This window comes from Lynx rufus, unplaced genomic scaffold (genome assembly GCF_022079265.1).
Source record: "Lynx rufus isolate CCGP_SWC_20201006 ecotype Redwood Valley unplaced genomic scaffold, mLynRuf1.p SCAF_6, whole genome shotgun sequence".
In the NCBI taxonomy this organism is placed as follows: domain Eukaryota; kingdom Metazoa; phylum Chordata; class Mammalia; order Carnivora; family Felidae; genus Lynx; species Lynx rufus.
The window spans coordinates 109,665,492-109,681,769 of record NW_025814878.1 but is presented as its reverse complement, the minus strand read 5'-3'; the positions used below and the strand labels follow the sequence as shown (position 1 = coordinate 109,681,769).

Here is a 16,278-nt window from a genome sequence, read left to right as displayed (position 1 = left end):
TTTAACAAACAAGGATGGTGGCTGCGGTTTTTGCTGTGAACCCAGGAGTGGTTTATGGGCTACCCACCCTCATCAGTGCCTTTTTAAAGAGACCTGGTGTATGACCTGTAGGAAGGAGTCAAGGTGGTGGAGAAGAGGAAGCTTTGACTTCTGGGGCTCATAAAAAGGCAAAAAAGCACGTTTTACTTTTTCTGACCGTTAAAAGAAATAAAATTTCAAATGAAAATAACTGACTTTTGCTGTTAGGGGCACAGTATTTTTTTATATCATCCTATAATAACCTGTAAAGAAACTTTTGTGGACAGATTCCTGAAAATAACAGAGAAAATTAAAAATGAAGCTCATTTTGTGTAAACTAAATGCTGTAAGTCTAGTCCACAGAAATTTGGAAAGTTTGCGGGAATGGGAAGAAAATGGTAGGAGTTAAGTCTTTTTTTTTTTTTTTTAAAGTTTGCTTATTTATTTTGAGAATGTGTGCAGCATGTGTGGGGGGAGGGGGGGGCAGAGAGGGAGTGAAAGAGAAAATCCCAAGCAGGCTTCATATTGTCAGCATGGAGTCCAAGGTGGAACTCTGCCCACAAATTGTGAGATCATGACCTGAGCCGAAATCAGGAATCAGGTGCTTAACTGACTGAGCCTCCCAGGTGCCCCAGGAGTAAGTCTTTTAAATCATATTCTAAGAGCAGAAGACAAGTAGGATTATTCAGCGGAGATGTATTTTAGAGAAATTGTACCATTTTATTTGGGTGAGAAGATTCTAAGTGGAACCGAAAGGGTCTCTTGTTTTCTTTCCCATACTTTGCTTAGGATCTGCTTCCCCCTCACCCCTAGACAGCTGGGTCTTTGTATACATAGGAGGTGGTAGAAACTAGTCTTTGCAGTTAGGTATTTTCATGGAAGAGCAGAAGCAGAGTGTTGAAGTGTAATAACCATTGGAGACAGGATAGCTAAGTGGTGTTAAGAGCAAGGACTCTAGGACACACACACCCTGGGTTCAAATTCTAACTCTTCTTACCAGCTTTGTGTGATCCTTGGCAATTCACTTAACCCATGCCTCAGTTTCCTCGTCTTAAAATATGGGTAATAATAGCACTCTCCATATAGCCTTGTTACAAAAGCTAAAAGAGCTAATATATGTGCAGTAATTAGTCTTCCCATGGCTTCCTTTTCCCACTGGTTCCCTTCCCACCGTTTCAATTACCCACAGTCGGCTGCAGTCCAGAAGCAGATGATTCTACTTCTGACATATCAGAAAGTCAGTAGTAGCCTAAGTCTGCATCATAATGTCTACATCATTCATCTCCCTTCATCTCCTCATGTAGGTATTTTCCCTGTCACGTTATCTCAAGAAGACAAGGGGTGAGTGCAGTATAATTTTGACCCCTGCAAAATTATACTGCATTATATTATTTAGGCTGCAGTATATTATTTAGGCTGCAGTATATTATTATAGTTCTGTTATTGTTGTTAATCTCTTAACTGTGCCTGATTTATAAATTAAACTTTATCATAAGTATGTTTGTATAGAAAAAACATATATAGAATTTGGTACTGTCTGGTTTCAGGCATCCACGGGTATTCTTGGAACATATCCCCTACAGATAAGAGGGAACTACTGTAAAAGCATTTAGGTGCTATTACAAAATAAGTGCTTTGTGTTAGTACTTATTATTGCAGTTATTACTGAAGCTTGACTTAAGGAATCTCTTTTATCATATTCACCTACTGTGGTAGTGGCCTTAGAAATGAGCTTGGACAAAATGTTACTATATGATTCTGTTTGTCCATATAAATGACATTCTTGAGATGACAAGATTATAGAAATGGAGGGCATATTAATGTTTGCCAAGGGTTGGCAGGGATCAAGAGGGGAACGAGGGAGATGGGTCTGTCTTATAAAAGAGCAACATGAGGGGTCCTTGTGGTGATGGATGTAGTTTGACTATATCCATATGCTATACAGCTTGACTGTATCATTATCAGTGTCCTACTTGTGCTATCACACTGGAGTTTAGTAAGATGTTACCATTGGAGAAAACTGGGTGAAGAGTACATGAGATTTTTCTGCCTTATTTCTTCTAACTACATGTGAACCTGTAATTATCTCAAACTAAAATGATTAATGATAAACAGAAAATGGGCTTGGAAGATTCCTGATAAAAGTTGGCAGTTAAAGCCATGCATGTGTCTGAGCCAGACAGAGGCCAATATTGAGGTTAATAAACATGATGGAAGGAAAAATTTGAACCATTTGGGGCCAAAGAGAGGGGAAAGGTAACAACAGCTTTATTTCCCTAAAACCACTCACTGGTATTCTCCAGTTACCTGTGCTCCTGAGACTGTGAAAGGGTCTATTAGTTGATAGGAAGTTTGGTAAAGAGAAGAAGGTAGATGAACAAGCTGTAAGCTATATGCAGATGGTATTGTGAAAAGCAGGCTCCCCAGAAAAGAATGTGGAGATGACAAAAATGAGCAAAAAAATCATCTGTCTGCATATATTTAATATAGTTCTTAAGTTCAAGAGGTACCTTTACTGACCTTTCTGTCTTCTGCTTCTTGATCACCCACCCAAAAGAATTTACCATGTCCACATTTTGTGTTCATAGCATTCTGTTCATATACTAATATGTCACTGTGCTATAGGTTTATTTGTATATATGTCTGTCTTTCTGGATTGTGGCCTCCTTGAGGGAAGAGATCACTACCATATGCAGATCTGATTTGCCAGTTCAAAGCCCAGTGCCTGGCACATAGTAGGCACTTGAGAAATAATAATATATGGTCTGTTTGTCATGGCCTTGAACAGAGTGGTCATTAATCTACAGGCTTAAATAAAGTAGAGCAAATAAACTGAGAATGTTACTGTACTTTATGAGATTGTGATTATTTTTGCAAATGAACATCCCTGGGCTTTTGCTGTATATTTTTTAATCTGGTGAAATTTTTCCTTAGGTTTAAAATAACGAAGAATTTTAGAGAGTTGAGTGGTTTAGCAATGAAGAGATGTCTTATAGCAATAATTAACAACAGTGTAGTCCGTCATGAGAGGGAGGGCAATCAGGAAAAAGGCCAGGAGGCTATTGGCAAGGAAATAATTGGAGGAATGACTTGTGGCCTGTGGGACCAGCTTTAGTCACAGGGAATGCCATCAGACTATAAGAAATCATGGGCAAAAAAAAAAAAAAAAAAAAAAAGAAATCATGGGCTTAAACACTTGGAGCTAGCTCATCTCCTAATGTTTGCCTGAGCATCCGTCCCTTGTCCAGGCATAGATGAACTATATTCTGATGTCCAGTATGTGGCAAGGGTGCAGTAGAACCCGTTAGAGGAAGAACATGCCTCCCCCCACTGCAGCGTGCAGTAGGAACTGGGCTGGTGGACTACCCAGTACTTGCTCTTCTTTACCTGCCCTTGCTTGTGCCGGCCCTGCAGCCATGTGGATTTGTCAGGGACTTGCTGCAAGTTTTAATTTCTGGCCCTGAATATGTAACAGAGGAGATGTACAATTAAAAATCCCCTTCCTTATAAGTTAAGTTATGCCATTAAAAGGTAGATAAGTAGGTAAAGAATCTAGAATATGGTATGTTCCACAGGAAAACTAACCAGGACTGTTCAAAAGTTTAGGTCATTTGATGGCAGGAATAAACAAATGAAGGAAAACCAACACTTTGAAGGGCATGCTGTCCTAGATTAAAAGAGACTTAGACATAAGATCCAAATGTAACACATGAAACTTGATTGGACATGCCTTTGAGAACAATGAAGATAATTTGGATATGGACTGAATATGAGATGACACTGGGGAATTATTCTTAATGCTCTTAGGTGTGATATTTTGGTCATGGCAGGAAATGCCCTTATTATTTTAGATGTGTGTGTATGAAGTATTTTGATATGTGCAAATTATTTTCAGATGGTTTTGGGAGGGGGAAAGCATAAATATGGAGAGGAGAGATAAAACAGTGTGACAGATTATTAACAATTGTTGAATCTGAATGGAATGTGCACAGGTGTTTGTTGTACTCTTTGAATTTTTCTACGTGTTTGAAATTTTTCAAAATGAAAAGTTGCGTGAGAGCTGAATGTTTTCCTCCTGGAGTTGGAAACAATGCAAGCATGTCCTCTTTCAACACTCCTATTCAGCATTACTCTAGAAGGCCTAGCCAGCACAGTAGGCAAGAAAAAGAAATAAAAAGGCATGCAGAATAGAAAAGTTGAGGGAAAACTCCTTCCTTTGGAACTATTGGGCTCTGGTACCATGATTTTATTTGGTTGTTTTATTTCATGGAGAGCTGCTCTCCCCACAGCCCATTAGCTTCTCCTACTTGATCCATTAACAAATTTACAGTCATTTTTTTCTGGTGTCAAGGTGTGCCATGAAAATCAGCATCCACCTTCCTGTCCAGCAGGAATCAGAGGGGAAGATTGGCTTTGGGGAAGTGAGAAATCTGAGCCCAGTCTTTAAAACATGCCTTTGGGACTTGTGGGTGCTCCTCTCCCACTTGGGTACAAATTATCATGACTTACAACTTCCATGTGTTCAGCTGCTCTTAAAGCTGTCTTCTAACCAAAAAAAGTCCCTATGGAAGCAGTTTTCGCAGTGCTATCATGATGACCAAAATGAGGCAGCTAGATGATACAATTACCCCCAAGAAGATTTCTGATGTTTTGTATCTTGTGAGCATTTTGAGGACAGAGACCCCAAATATTCAAGTGCACTCCCAGGATAGTCCGCTTTACCGATCAGCTGCCTCAGGTCTCCCAATCTTGTGTTCTCAACAGGGAGGGAAGAGTCAGAGGTCTGCTTTCAGTCTTGAGGTTGTGATGGAGAAGGAGACCACCCTCAGGTATCTCTAATAGCAAAGGAGAGAGCCAGAAAAAATAACTAGGGGCAGGGGGCGGGGGTAGGAGTGGAACTGGATGAAGAATAGAGAGATTGATGCTTAAGAATGGTACTCCCTGGCAGTTTGAGAACAACTGACCTTTAAAATGGTTATGATATAAAACATAGCATCTTAAGTATATTTCAAGTTACATTCATCTCCATGTCATATATCATATATAAAAGCATTTCCACAAAATTTTAATAATCCATTCCCACCAAAGACTTGAATTTCTTTCTTTGTCCATGTAATAGCTTTGTAACAGGTGTATATTCCCAAATTGTTCTGAGGCCATTAGGACAGTAAGAAGGGAGGGGGAAATCCCAGTTGGACACCATAGGGAAAAATGTTTAATAGGTCCTAAGGAAGTTTTCTCTCCTGAACTCCTTCAGGAGAGGATGAATTTAATCCCTGCATACACTGAAAGCAAAGCATGAGGAGAAACAGAGAAAGTACCTGTAAAACAGATTTTTAAGGTCGCTTTTATCAGTTTTTCCAGTGAGAATGGTATTTTTCATGGACAGAGGTTTTAGCAGCTTAAGCTCCTTTTAAATGGTCGAAGGAGAGACAGCAGTGATGTGTGAGGTTCATTAATTATTGCTCTTACTGATGTTTGCACAGGCTGTTGGGATCATAAATGTCAATCTGTCAAGAGACTGTGATAGGTTCTAAAAAAACTGATTGAGTGCCTCAAAAGCTGTCATACAGCCTGAGATTAAACAGATTCATCTTTCTTTCTTACAAGTGAGGGAAGGTGTGGGTGAAGCGAATGAGGAAGGCTTCCTTCTCTTTGTTGCCACTTTGCTTCTCCCACTCTCCTGTTCTAAATTGTAGTGTTGGCTTGTACAGAGGGCTAAGAGCCTGCCTGAGACGTCGGAAGGCCACAGTCATGGTTAGCAGCCCCGGGTGTGTGCATGCTGCCAGCTGCACAGTGACGGGAGATTAAGAGAGATTGGGATTCAACTCTGACAGGCCTGACACAATTTATTTGGAAATTTTCAGGAGAGAACATGAGTAATAAAGACAAGAACAGTGACAGTAAGGAACAAATGTGAATTTCTGTCAGAGACAAAACAGAATTTTAAAAGAAGTAACTCTGTTTGTTGTCTCAAGCTTTCCAGTTAAACTGTGTTCCTAAATTGAAAGTCTTACCACTGCTTTCTGCAATTGGCTAAGAAATAGTACAATTAGAAGAATTTCTCTTTTCAGAAGATTGTGTGTTTTTAAAATCTCTGTACTTGTTTCTCTGTCACAAATTAAGCAGTAGTTACCATCAAACCTAAGGAGCTGATAGGTAAAATACTTTGTCTTAAGGTTTTCCTTTTTCATGTAATCACATTACGATTCTTGATCAACCTTTCCTGCAACTTAGAAAATCTGATGTGATATCTTTCTCATTCTGTTAAACATAGGCAGAGGAAGAGGGGATCTGGTGAGTACCAAGAACTGTGAACCCAGCATGGGAGTGTGGCAGCTCTTGCGTGGGTACATGCAGATTGGATTATGTTCTCGAGAAAAAGCATACTGGAAAAAATGTGCTTTGTTGGCCCTTTATATGAAGGACCTTAATTAGAAGTCACTCTTAACTCCTGGGGTGGAAACAGTTTCTAGCTTGCCACTACAGCTCCTCCTGCTGCTAATGAGCATGCTCCTTGCAAGGACGTGTTTCTTCTGACAGTTAAAGCTGCATGTTAGAGTTATTTCTGTTCACCTTTCTCTCCGCCTTTAACCCTTACTGCCCAAGTTCAGATTGTGCAAGTAGAGTGTTGGGTGTTTTCCGTCATTGTCGAGGAAGTTAAAGATGTCTCAAAGTAACAGGAACGAAATTTTCGAGCAAAAAGTAAATAATCAGAGTTTAATTTATTCAAATATGGACAGTAGATGGGGGTTCCTTTAGTGTTGACCACATTTGGATCTTTTCTGTTAGTCCTTTTTTAATTGACATAAAATTTATAATTGAATAGTTGGATTATTTAGTTCATTATTAAGCAATTAGAATCCTGCCCTGGACATCTGTTTCTCTTATTTAGGCAACTCACCCCATGGCACAAAGTTTCATTAAGTAATTAGCAGAGGAGATGTAAATTTCTTATGCAGACATGATGATGATCTTGTAGACTGCTATTTATTTCATTAGCTACTAATTAAAACACTAAGTTGACTTGTGAAAAAATGTCAAAGAATGGTTTGCTTTGCCAAGAAGTTATATATAACACTGTCACCTTCCTGGATGACAGCATGTGGAGGGTGGTAAACAGTTTAAGAAGGTTTTTCTCCCTCCTTCTTTCTGGCAGGGATCATTAGAGGGCACAGGGATTCCTTTCCATCTAATAGACCATTAGAGTGAAGATTAAGTGGGCATATTCCAGAACATAAAAGTCATGGATTTCTTAGTGTCTCAGAACAGTTCCTTGATCCTAAAACACACACACACACACACACACACACACACACACACACACACGCATATATATTCTGGTAAACTTTTCATCTGTGTTGGTTTAGAATCATTGAGGACTGCTTCTCGTGGTTCAGACTTTATATACATGGATGCCTTTTGTCTTAGACTTGCACAGATGCCCAGACATTGACTCTTAGAGGACTGACTAGGGCTGAGTGGTGCTCTTTTAGGATGGCCAAGGCAGTGCAGCCAGAAGTGGTCGGCAGCATCAGAAAAACCGGTTGGGACCTATAATTTCTGCAACATCCCATGCCTCCTGCTTACCCGAACAAATAACCAAGTAGTCCTTTATATAAAATGTGGAATGGGGAAAGGAAAGTTTCAGCATGAGATCATGCAAACTTACTCCTTAGTTTTGCTATTGAATGCTTGCTGGTCAGACAAGATAGGGAATCAGAGGAAAAGACAGGCCTCCAACTTTTGAGAGTCCCATCAGTTGGGTTGTTTGGTAATGGCCAACTGATGATTATATAAATGTGAATTCCATTTCCCATTCTTGAGAATCATATGTTAAAAAAGTATTACCTATCACTCCCTTGCTTATCTGCGCATACTTAGCTGTGGACAGCATTGCCATGCTAAAAGAAAAAATGTCTTCTCCTTGTAGCAAAGGTTTGCTTTAGAAATGGAGACGTATGTAGATAGCATGTTTGACAGTTTGGGACAGTGTCATGTGGAAAACACTTTTGAATGTGAACTCTGCATTTCTAGACACAGGCTCGGTTCTGTCAGATAGCAGTGTGAATGAAAGAGGGTTAGGGTCTAAGCAGTCCTCTTTTACATTAGAGATGTGCTGGCATCATGTCAGAGCCCTCTGGATTTTAACAATATTAATAATGCAAAGGCATCAATAGCCTCCATTTCTTGTATGGGCTCCTTTCTCTCTCTTTCCCCACCTCATGCCCCAGCGTTGGGAGATAAGTTCTCATAAGGATGCTTCATATTTAGGACCTTGTCTCAGAACAAACACCGTTTTTTTTGTTATGACTCTTACTCTAGAATTTTCTCTTCTTGTTACAAAAAAAAAAAAGTATCTCTAAATAGGGTTATTAATACAAATTGTGCCATTGCTGGTTTGTGAAAAAGGACCCCCAGGAGAGCACTGCGGCTCATAGGAGGTGAATTCCTTTTGGCTGGCTGCTTTGTAATGATTTACATTTAGATTGTTGCTTGTTGCTGTTGTAGGGGAAGGGGCTCTGTCTGTGGCTGCCTCAGTCATCACACCAATTGGGTTTGGACAGCTTCGCTCAGCAGAGCTGGGAAATAGGCTGAACTTGCTTTCAATTGTTTTCATCAAAGACCTTGTTTAGTTGGTTTGTATTGGGGGAAAATGTCATGTAGGACTGGAAGAACTAAATGAGATGAAAAATGAAGTTTACAATTGCTAAGAATGGTGCGTGCCTTCCATAAGTCAGTGCACAGTGTGGTGGGCTGAGGAGGGTGGGGCAGTGAGCGCTCTCCCGTGAAGTGCAGCATCTTCACACAGAGGGAGGCTGGGGAAAAAGGTACAGACAGCCTCCACTGAAATACATCCAGCAGTCTGCTGCTTCTCACTAGGGCCACTTTAAATAGAAAATCCAACTGCCTAGGACAAGATTCATTCATTTAAGAAATATTTATTGAGTTGTAGGCATGGAAGGCAGATTATGAACAATGCAGGTGAAACCGCCTGCCTTCCAGGAATTTACATCCTCCTAGAGGATTATACTAAAAGGCATAGTGCTATGGAGGAGTAAAAGGCAGGAGTTGGGAGGAGAGGAAGTGCTTGGGAAGGGGGATAAGAGTGGTTTAGATAGGGTGAACAGGGAAGAAGACATCATTGAAAATGTGACTTAAAAGACTTAAAAGAGGTGAGATCCCATGTAGATCTGGGAGAAGAGTGTTTTAGGAGAAGGTGTAAAGGCCCTGAGGTAGGAGACAATAAGGAGGCTACTGTGGATGGAGTAAAGGGAGAGAGCAGCAGATGAGGTGATAGAGCAGAGAGGAGGGCAAATCATGCAGGTGCTTGTGAGGGCGGTCGTAAGTGTTTGAACTTTTACTCTGGGAAGGGGAGCTTTAGAAAGGTTTTGAAGAAGGAAGCGACATGATTCTAACTTGATTTTTAAAAGGATCACTTGGCTGTGGAGAACAGACTGTAGGAGCTTAGGGGTGGGCAGGAGGCCAGTTAAAAAGCTATTATACTAAGCTGGATGTGAGATGGTAATAGCTTGGACCAGTGTGGTATTGGTGGAGGGGTGAGAAGTGGTGGGATCTGGATGTGTTTTGAAGAAAATCGTTTAGGAGACTGTGTTCCAGAGATGGTTTAGCACAAACCCCTTTAGAACCTTGGCAAGAGGTGCATCTTCAGTTTGCAGTGGAGCAAGTCCAAGAATACAGAGTTCCCAAGTGCTCCCCTTTCTTTTGAAGGCAAGAGTTATTCGCAGCCTGCCTATGACAAGAACTTTATTTCATTTTAGTTACTTTATTAAGGTTCCACAAAACACAAGTTGTCATACAGCATACCTCCCTCCACCTGCCAATTTGGCACCAACGTTGAGGGTTGTGGTGCAAAGTGCTGCTTTGGTAGCCTCCACAGTGGAGGCCGTGGGATAGCCTGCTTGTGAATAAACAAGGATACTCCTTCACTCTGAATACAGTTGAAATAATTTTCAGCATCAGAACCTGATTCTTGTGTGTTTTGTTACATTTAGGACTAGAAACAGGAGTGTTTTTACTAGAAAAGATTATGGATCACCCATCAAACAGTGGCATTGGGTATAGAATTGTGCTATACATGGTGATATAAAGAAATATTAGATATAGTCTCTTCTCTAATGAATTACAATCTACTTGAAGCCAAATATCTAAGAAGCAGTAAATAACCAGTACAAGCAGTAAGGCCCAGAGATGGGGTACAGAGAAAGAGAGGATCCCAGTTTGGATGGTCTCCTCAGAGAAACAGCTGTTTTTAAAAACAACAGCATCAGACTGATTTTTGTTAAGTAACCTTGCTCTCCTCTCCTAGCTCAGGCCTTGCTTATTAGAAGTCTGCCCTGAAGGTACATTCTTGTCACAATCTGTGCAGTATAAACCAGGCCAGGCAGAACTGGCTCTTGCTCACACAGGTCCAGTTCCTGGAAAAGGGCAGCAGAAGGCCTGGCAGTACATTAATTAGCTGTGCTTGCCGGGCCAGGCACTAACCCTGACCCCTAAATGTGTTGTTTTGGTCAGATTCACAGTCTGAGAATGAGGCTTCGCCAGTGAAACGGGCACGACTACTGGAGAACACCGAACGACCTGAGGAAACCAGCCGGTCTAAACAGAAGAGTCGACGTCGGTGCTTCCAGTGTCAGACCAAACTGGAGCTGGTGCAGCAGGAATTGGGATCATGCCGCTGTGGTAAGCATCTCCCCCAGTGGCATGATGGAGACTGGTCCTTGACACCCTGGCATAGCTTTGGAAATTATTCCTAAGAGGCTGAAGCCCTTCGTTCTCCTGAGTACTTCCCTGCAAGCTACTGGTTTGGAGATTCATAAAGCAGGAGCAGAGAAGTCTTACTTCTTTTTTTTTTTTTAATTTTTTTTTTAACGTTTATTTATTTTTGAGACAGAGAGAGACAAAGCATGAACGGGGGAGGGTCAGAGAGAGGGAGACACAGAATCTGAAACAGGCTCCAGGCTCTGAGCTGTCAGCACAGAGCCCGACGTGGGGCTCGAACTCACGGACCGCGAGATCATGACCTGAGCCGAAGTTGGCCGCCCAACTGACTGAGCCACCCAGGCACCCCGAGAAGTCTTACTTCTAAACGCCCTTTATTTCCTCTCACACGTAAAAACAAGGCACAAACATTCCCACTCTTAAATTTATCTCGTTAGAGTTGCATTGTCACTGCTTACTGATTCCAACTTCTCCCCACTACATATTACTCTAGTTCCTATTCATTGATGACTTACTTAGAAATTAACCAAACCAGTGACATTCTGAGATATGTACCATAAAATTCAGTTATTCATTTTGAATGAACATCTTAGTACATATAATAAATGGAAACTCTTTCCCCCCATACCCCTTTTAAATTAAAGTTTGGTTGGAACATTTTCTTTGAATCATAATTCATTGTCAGTTAACCCCTTGAAGTAGCTTTAAAGTAACATTTTCTTCTGTATTATCCAGTGTTATACTAGCTCTTAGAATTGCTGTACAGGGATGTATTTTTAAAACCTTCATGACTACTCACAACGGAACACAACTTAGACCAATTCTTTCTCTCCCTTTGACCACGTACGTGATGTCACAGAGAAGCAGAATTGTGTAGCTGCATTATTTAGGCTGACTTACAGATTTCCTGTTCCTGTTTTTATTTCCTGATTTAAAGCTTTGTTTTATAAAATTGTTCTATGGGACAAGAGCTGTCATCAGGCAGACTTGGAGACCTGGCTCTTGCCTCTGAGTATCTTGTATTCTTTGCCCTAAGGAGTGAGCTTTAGAAGCCTCCCTTCTCCTCTGCGATAGCCATAGATACCCTACAAGTACTGATGCTGGCAGGCAGGACTAGATGATTCTCTCAGCAGTTAGAAAATTACAGTTACTGGGGCGCCTGGGTGGCGCAGTCGGTTAAGCGTCCGACTTCGGCCAGGTCACGATCTCGCGGTCTGTGAGTTCGAGCCCCGCGTCGGGCTCTGGGCTGATGGCTCAGAGCCTGGAGCCTGTTTCCGATTCTGTGTCTCCCTCTCTCTCTGCCCCTCCCTCTGCCCCTCCCCCGTTCATGCTCTGTCTCTCTCTGTCCCAAAAATAAATAAACGTTGAAAAAAAAAAAAAAAAAAAGAAAGAAAATTACAGTTACTCATAGTCCTTCATCTTCTGAAGAGGCAGCCATTGCTTCCCTGTGCCTCAGTTATTTACCCTGTTGGAAATCAAAAGGAAAGGAGGGGTACCAGCTTCTCATGGAAACAAAGTCAGAACTCCTGTTGTTATCAAGACCAGGAATCTGTTTGTTGCATGCTCTGGTGTGTGGTACTCAATGAGATTGGAAGTGTATGCTCAACTGCAGAAACAGACACCAGCATGGGAAGTCCAGGTGTCACTGGATGAGTTTTTATTTTTTTAGCTTGGCATTTACTTTCCTATTAAACACTTGTGTGAAAGTGTAAAGAAGAGAGATAGGAGAAAAGGTGAGAGGAGAGGCTGTCAGCAGAGTTTTCAGACTTCAGTTGTGTTCATGTAGAACTCCAGAAGAGCCCAGAACCTTATTCTTAGACTGCATCTTCAGCAACCCTGCCACGTGATTTTAAATCCATAGTGAAACAGGGAAGGAATACTGTGGTTAGCCAGAGCGGACTCTGGTGCATGGTGGCTAACCACCTTCGCCTGTATTGAAGGGTTTGTCCAGTCTTTGGTGGTCTGCAGATTCTTAGCTTTGGTCTTCACATGAACTTTTGTGGGGGCAGGGGTTCAGTACTTCAGTCTGTTATCAGTGTTGTGAAGCCCACCTGACCATTTTGCCTGTTGCTTTTATAACACATGCTCTTGGTTATTCCTAAATTAGAATCATGAGATTTTCCTGTACCTTATGTTCTTGTTTCCTTCTTGAAAGCAACTGAATCCTGGGTATTACACAGGATTTGCCCTAGTGGATCAAGCAATTGATCCATAAAGTATGCTGTCTTGCCTCTGGCAATGGCTGATACCTCCTGTCCTTGTCAGGCAAGCGGTGAGAATTCACAGTTTAGCACTGAGAGATCCGGAAGTATTGTAACCAGGTCTCCCAGATTTCCTAAGGTCTTAAGCACTCAGCTGAAAAAAATCTAGAAATACATGTTAGATGATTTTACATGCTCCTGAGTGAAGCCAACTTGACTGTCTTGGTAAATTCTGAGTGCCTGCTGGGTTTACCGCAGATATGCATTCTTTTTAAATGATCTAACACATAGTCCCTTGGCTTATGCCCAATTCTGAGGGTCTACTTACAGAGAGATTTGATCTTAATGCTGGGAAAGAAAGCCCTGAGCTTTGTGCACTCCCTCCAGTTGTAGCCTTCCTAGAGAGAGTGGGGAGTTCAGTTTGGCCCACTGAGAGTGTTACACTTACGTGCCCAGAAAAATGACTGAGTCTACTGCCACATTTTAAAAGATAAAGGACAGCAATAGAGCAGTGGGAACATACACCTCTGGGATTGTCTTTGACAAATAGCTCTTGTGTTCTTCCTGCCTGTCTGCTCGGATCTCTCTAGGAAAGGGTGAGTTGTGTAGTTATTTCCTTGAGGATGCATGGGGTGTTGAAGAGACATTGAACTGCCCTGAAAGTTTGGGGGTGGGGGGGAGCATGGTAATTTCCTGCTAGAAGTGAAGACTCAGGAAGGTAGTTTGAACTCAAACAGAACACTTCTCTGCTGCAGAAAATCTTTTTCTTAATATATATATTCACAATCTTTTTTTCCATTCCCCTTCCACTCTGTACAGGTTATTAACTGCTGACAAGAAATTCACATCTCATAAATAATGCTTAAGAGCCATTGCTATATAAATTGAATGTGTTATGAATTGTGATGGGCCTTTTTGTAGCATTCGATGCCTAGAGCAGGAAGAACAGAGGATGTCATTTTCATTAATTTCTAATGAGGTGCCAATTAAAGACAGAGAAGACGCTCCAAAGGGAAGAGTGGCCAAGCTCCCCTGAATCCTCCGCCCCGGGGCTGTCATCCAAACACTGCCAGCAAGGCTTCTCTAAAAATTCCATTAAATTACAGTCTCATCGAGAGCACACACAGACACATTCAGCTTCCCTTTGATCTTCAAAAGAGCAATTTGTAAGGCGAGTTCTGAGCCTTCTCACATAGGGAACAGCTAGAGGTGATAGGAATTGTTAATTGCCAAGATACTCCATGGGCTTTCAATAAGGAGGTGAATTTTGAAGATGAATTCTTCTCTGCCTTGCTGTGACTAGATAACCTTTAAATCAACAATACCAAAGTAACACCCTTTTCCTGTGAAATCTCTCAGGATGCCAATTAGAAAAGGCATGTGGTGAGGCTGGGATGATGTCCTGCATCCTAGAGCATCTTCAACAGTTTAGCTTCTCAAGATAGAAAACAATTGCATAAAAATGGATTTATTTGTTTCATTTTCTACTCAGTAGGCAAATTGATCAGCTCATTCTCATTACAGGAGTCTTGTCTCTCCAAAGGCCAGCTAGAAGATGTTCTGAAATTTGACCATCCTCATCAGATCTGGGCCACATCACAGCCATGTGAATGCTGTGTTCTCTAAGCAGATCTTGCGTGATGCACACAGCGTGGCTTAGTTATTGTTGTGCCTTGCTTCCCAGAACCACAGAATTAATTTTTAAATACCAGTCTAAGAGCTTGCATAAGTTATCACCTGTTTTCAGTTGACAGTGACTTAAACTGTAAGCCGATATGCTCCCTTTTGGGATAACAGTGCTTTTACTAACAACCTGAGTAATCTGACTTCCATTATTGCTTTCAAAATAAATTTTATATTCACTTTAGAAACTCCATAGTAATGCTCTAGCCCTTTAGTTTATCATCTCCCAAGTGCCTCAGTGGTCATTTTCTGCATTATCATTCACTGTAAAACTAAATTCTTCAAGCATTTATCGAGATACGACAATGCACGAAGCATTTTGCTAGCTTTTGTGGGGAATGTAGGATCTAGAAATATAGAATGTAGGAGCTCTTAGTCTAGGTCCGTGGTTCCAAACTTGAGTGGACATCAGACTCGCATGGAAGGTGTGACAAACACAGATTGCTGACCACCCCCCACCTCCCAGAGGTCTGATTCAGTGGCCTGTGCATGTGTAACGAGGTCCTGGGTCATGTTGCTGCTGGTCTGAGGAACCACTGCTCTAGGCAGTTCTCAGTCCTGGGAAGCTTTTAAAAATAGAATGTCTGGGCCTCACTCTAAATAATTAAATCAGAAAAGGACACCAGCTATTGTTTTAGCTTTTTATTTGGAAATTTAAAGTGTTTTTCTGGGCCATTTGAGAGTAAGCTGCAAACATGGCCTTTTGTCTTCATAAACGTCAATGAATGTTTTCCAAGAATAGGGATATTATTTTATATCCATAGCAGTTATCAATTTTAGTAAATTGATACTGATTCAGTGCTTTTATTAAATCTGCCACCCATATTCTGGTTTTCTCAGTTGATCCAAAAATGTCTCCTGTAAAAGCACGTTTTCCCCCTCCAGTCCAGGATCAAGTATTGCATTTAGTTGTCATGTCTCTTTAGACCCTTTTAACTTGAAACGTTTTTATGGCCTTTCTTTGTTTTTAATGATATTGATATTTTTGAAGACTATAGCCCTCCCCCCCTTTTAATACAACTCTCTTTGTTTCTATTTGGTGTTTGGTGTTTCTTCATGATTAGATTCAGATTACTTATTCCCAGCCTAGTCTCAGACTCCTATTAAGTGATGTGTCTTTCTCAGGATTTTATATTAGGCACAGATGTCCATCATCCCCCTCACTGTAGATATTAATTTTAATTCACTCAAAGTGTTGCCCAGTTTCTCCACTCTATAGTTACTATCTTTGACCACGCAAGTAGTAAGCAGTCTGTGGGAAAACACTTTGTGACCATGTCAGTATCCTGCTCATCATCAAAAGTGTGTCTTAGATTTAGCATCCATTGATGATTCTTGCCTGAACTGGTCTTTTTAATTTAAAAAAAAAAAAAAATTTTTTTTTTTAACGTTTATTTATTTTTGAGACAGAGAGAGACAGAGCATGAACGGGGGAGGGGCAGAGAGAGAGGGAGAGACAGAATCGGGAGCAGGCTCCAGGCTCTGAGCCATCAGCCCAGAGCCTGACGTGGGGCTCGAACTCACGGACCGCGAGATCGTGACCTGAGCTGAAGTCGGACGCTTAACCGACTGCGCCACCCAGATGCCCCGGTCTTTTTAATTTTTTAATGTCTGTTTATTTTTGAGAGAGAGA

The 16,278-nt window shown here is 41.3% G+C and overlaps 1 protein-coding gene across 2 annotated transcripts in view; it reads left to right on the top strand.

Moving 5' to 3' along the window:
* The window catches only part of ZFAND3 (zinc finger AN1-type containing 3), a 326,219-nt gene that overhangs the window by 285,006 nt on the left and 24,935 nt on the right, over positions 1–16,278 (top strand). For both annotated transcript variants that reach the window (XM_047103300.1, XM_047103299.1), the window contains one exon: positions 10,555–10,722. In XM_047103300.1, the coding sequence (XP_046959256.1) occupies positions 10,555–10,722 (168 nt within the window). The remainder of the gene's footprint in view (positions 1–10,554; positions 10,723–16,278) is intronic.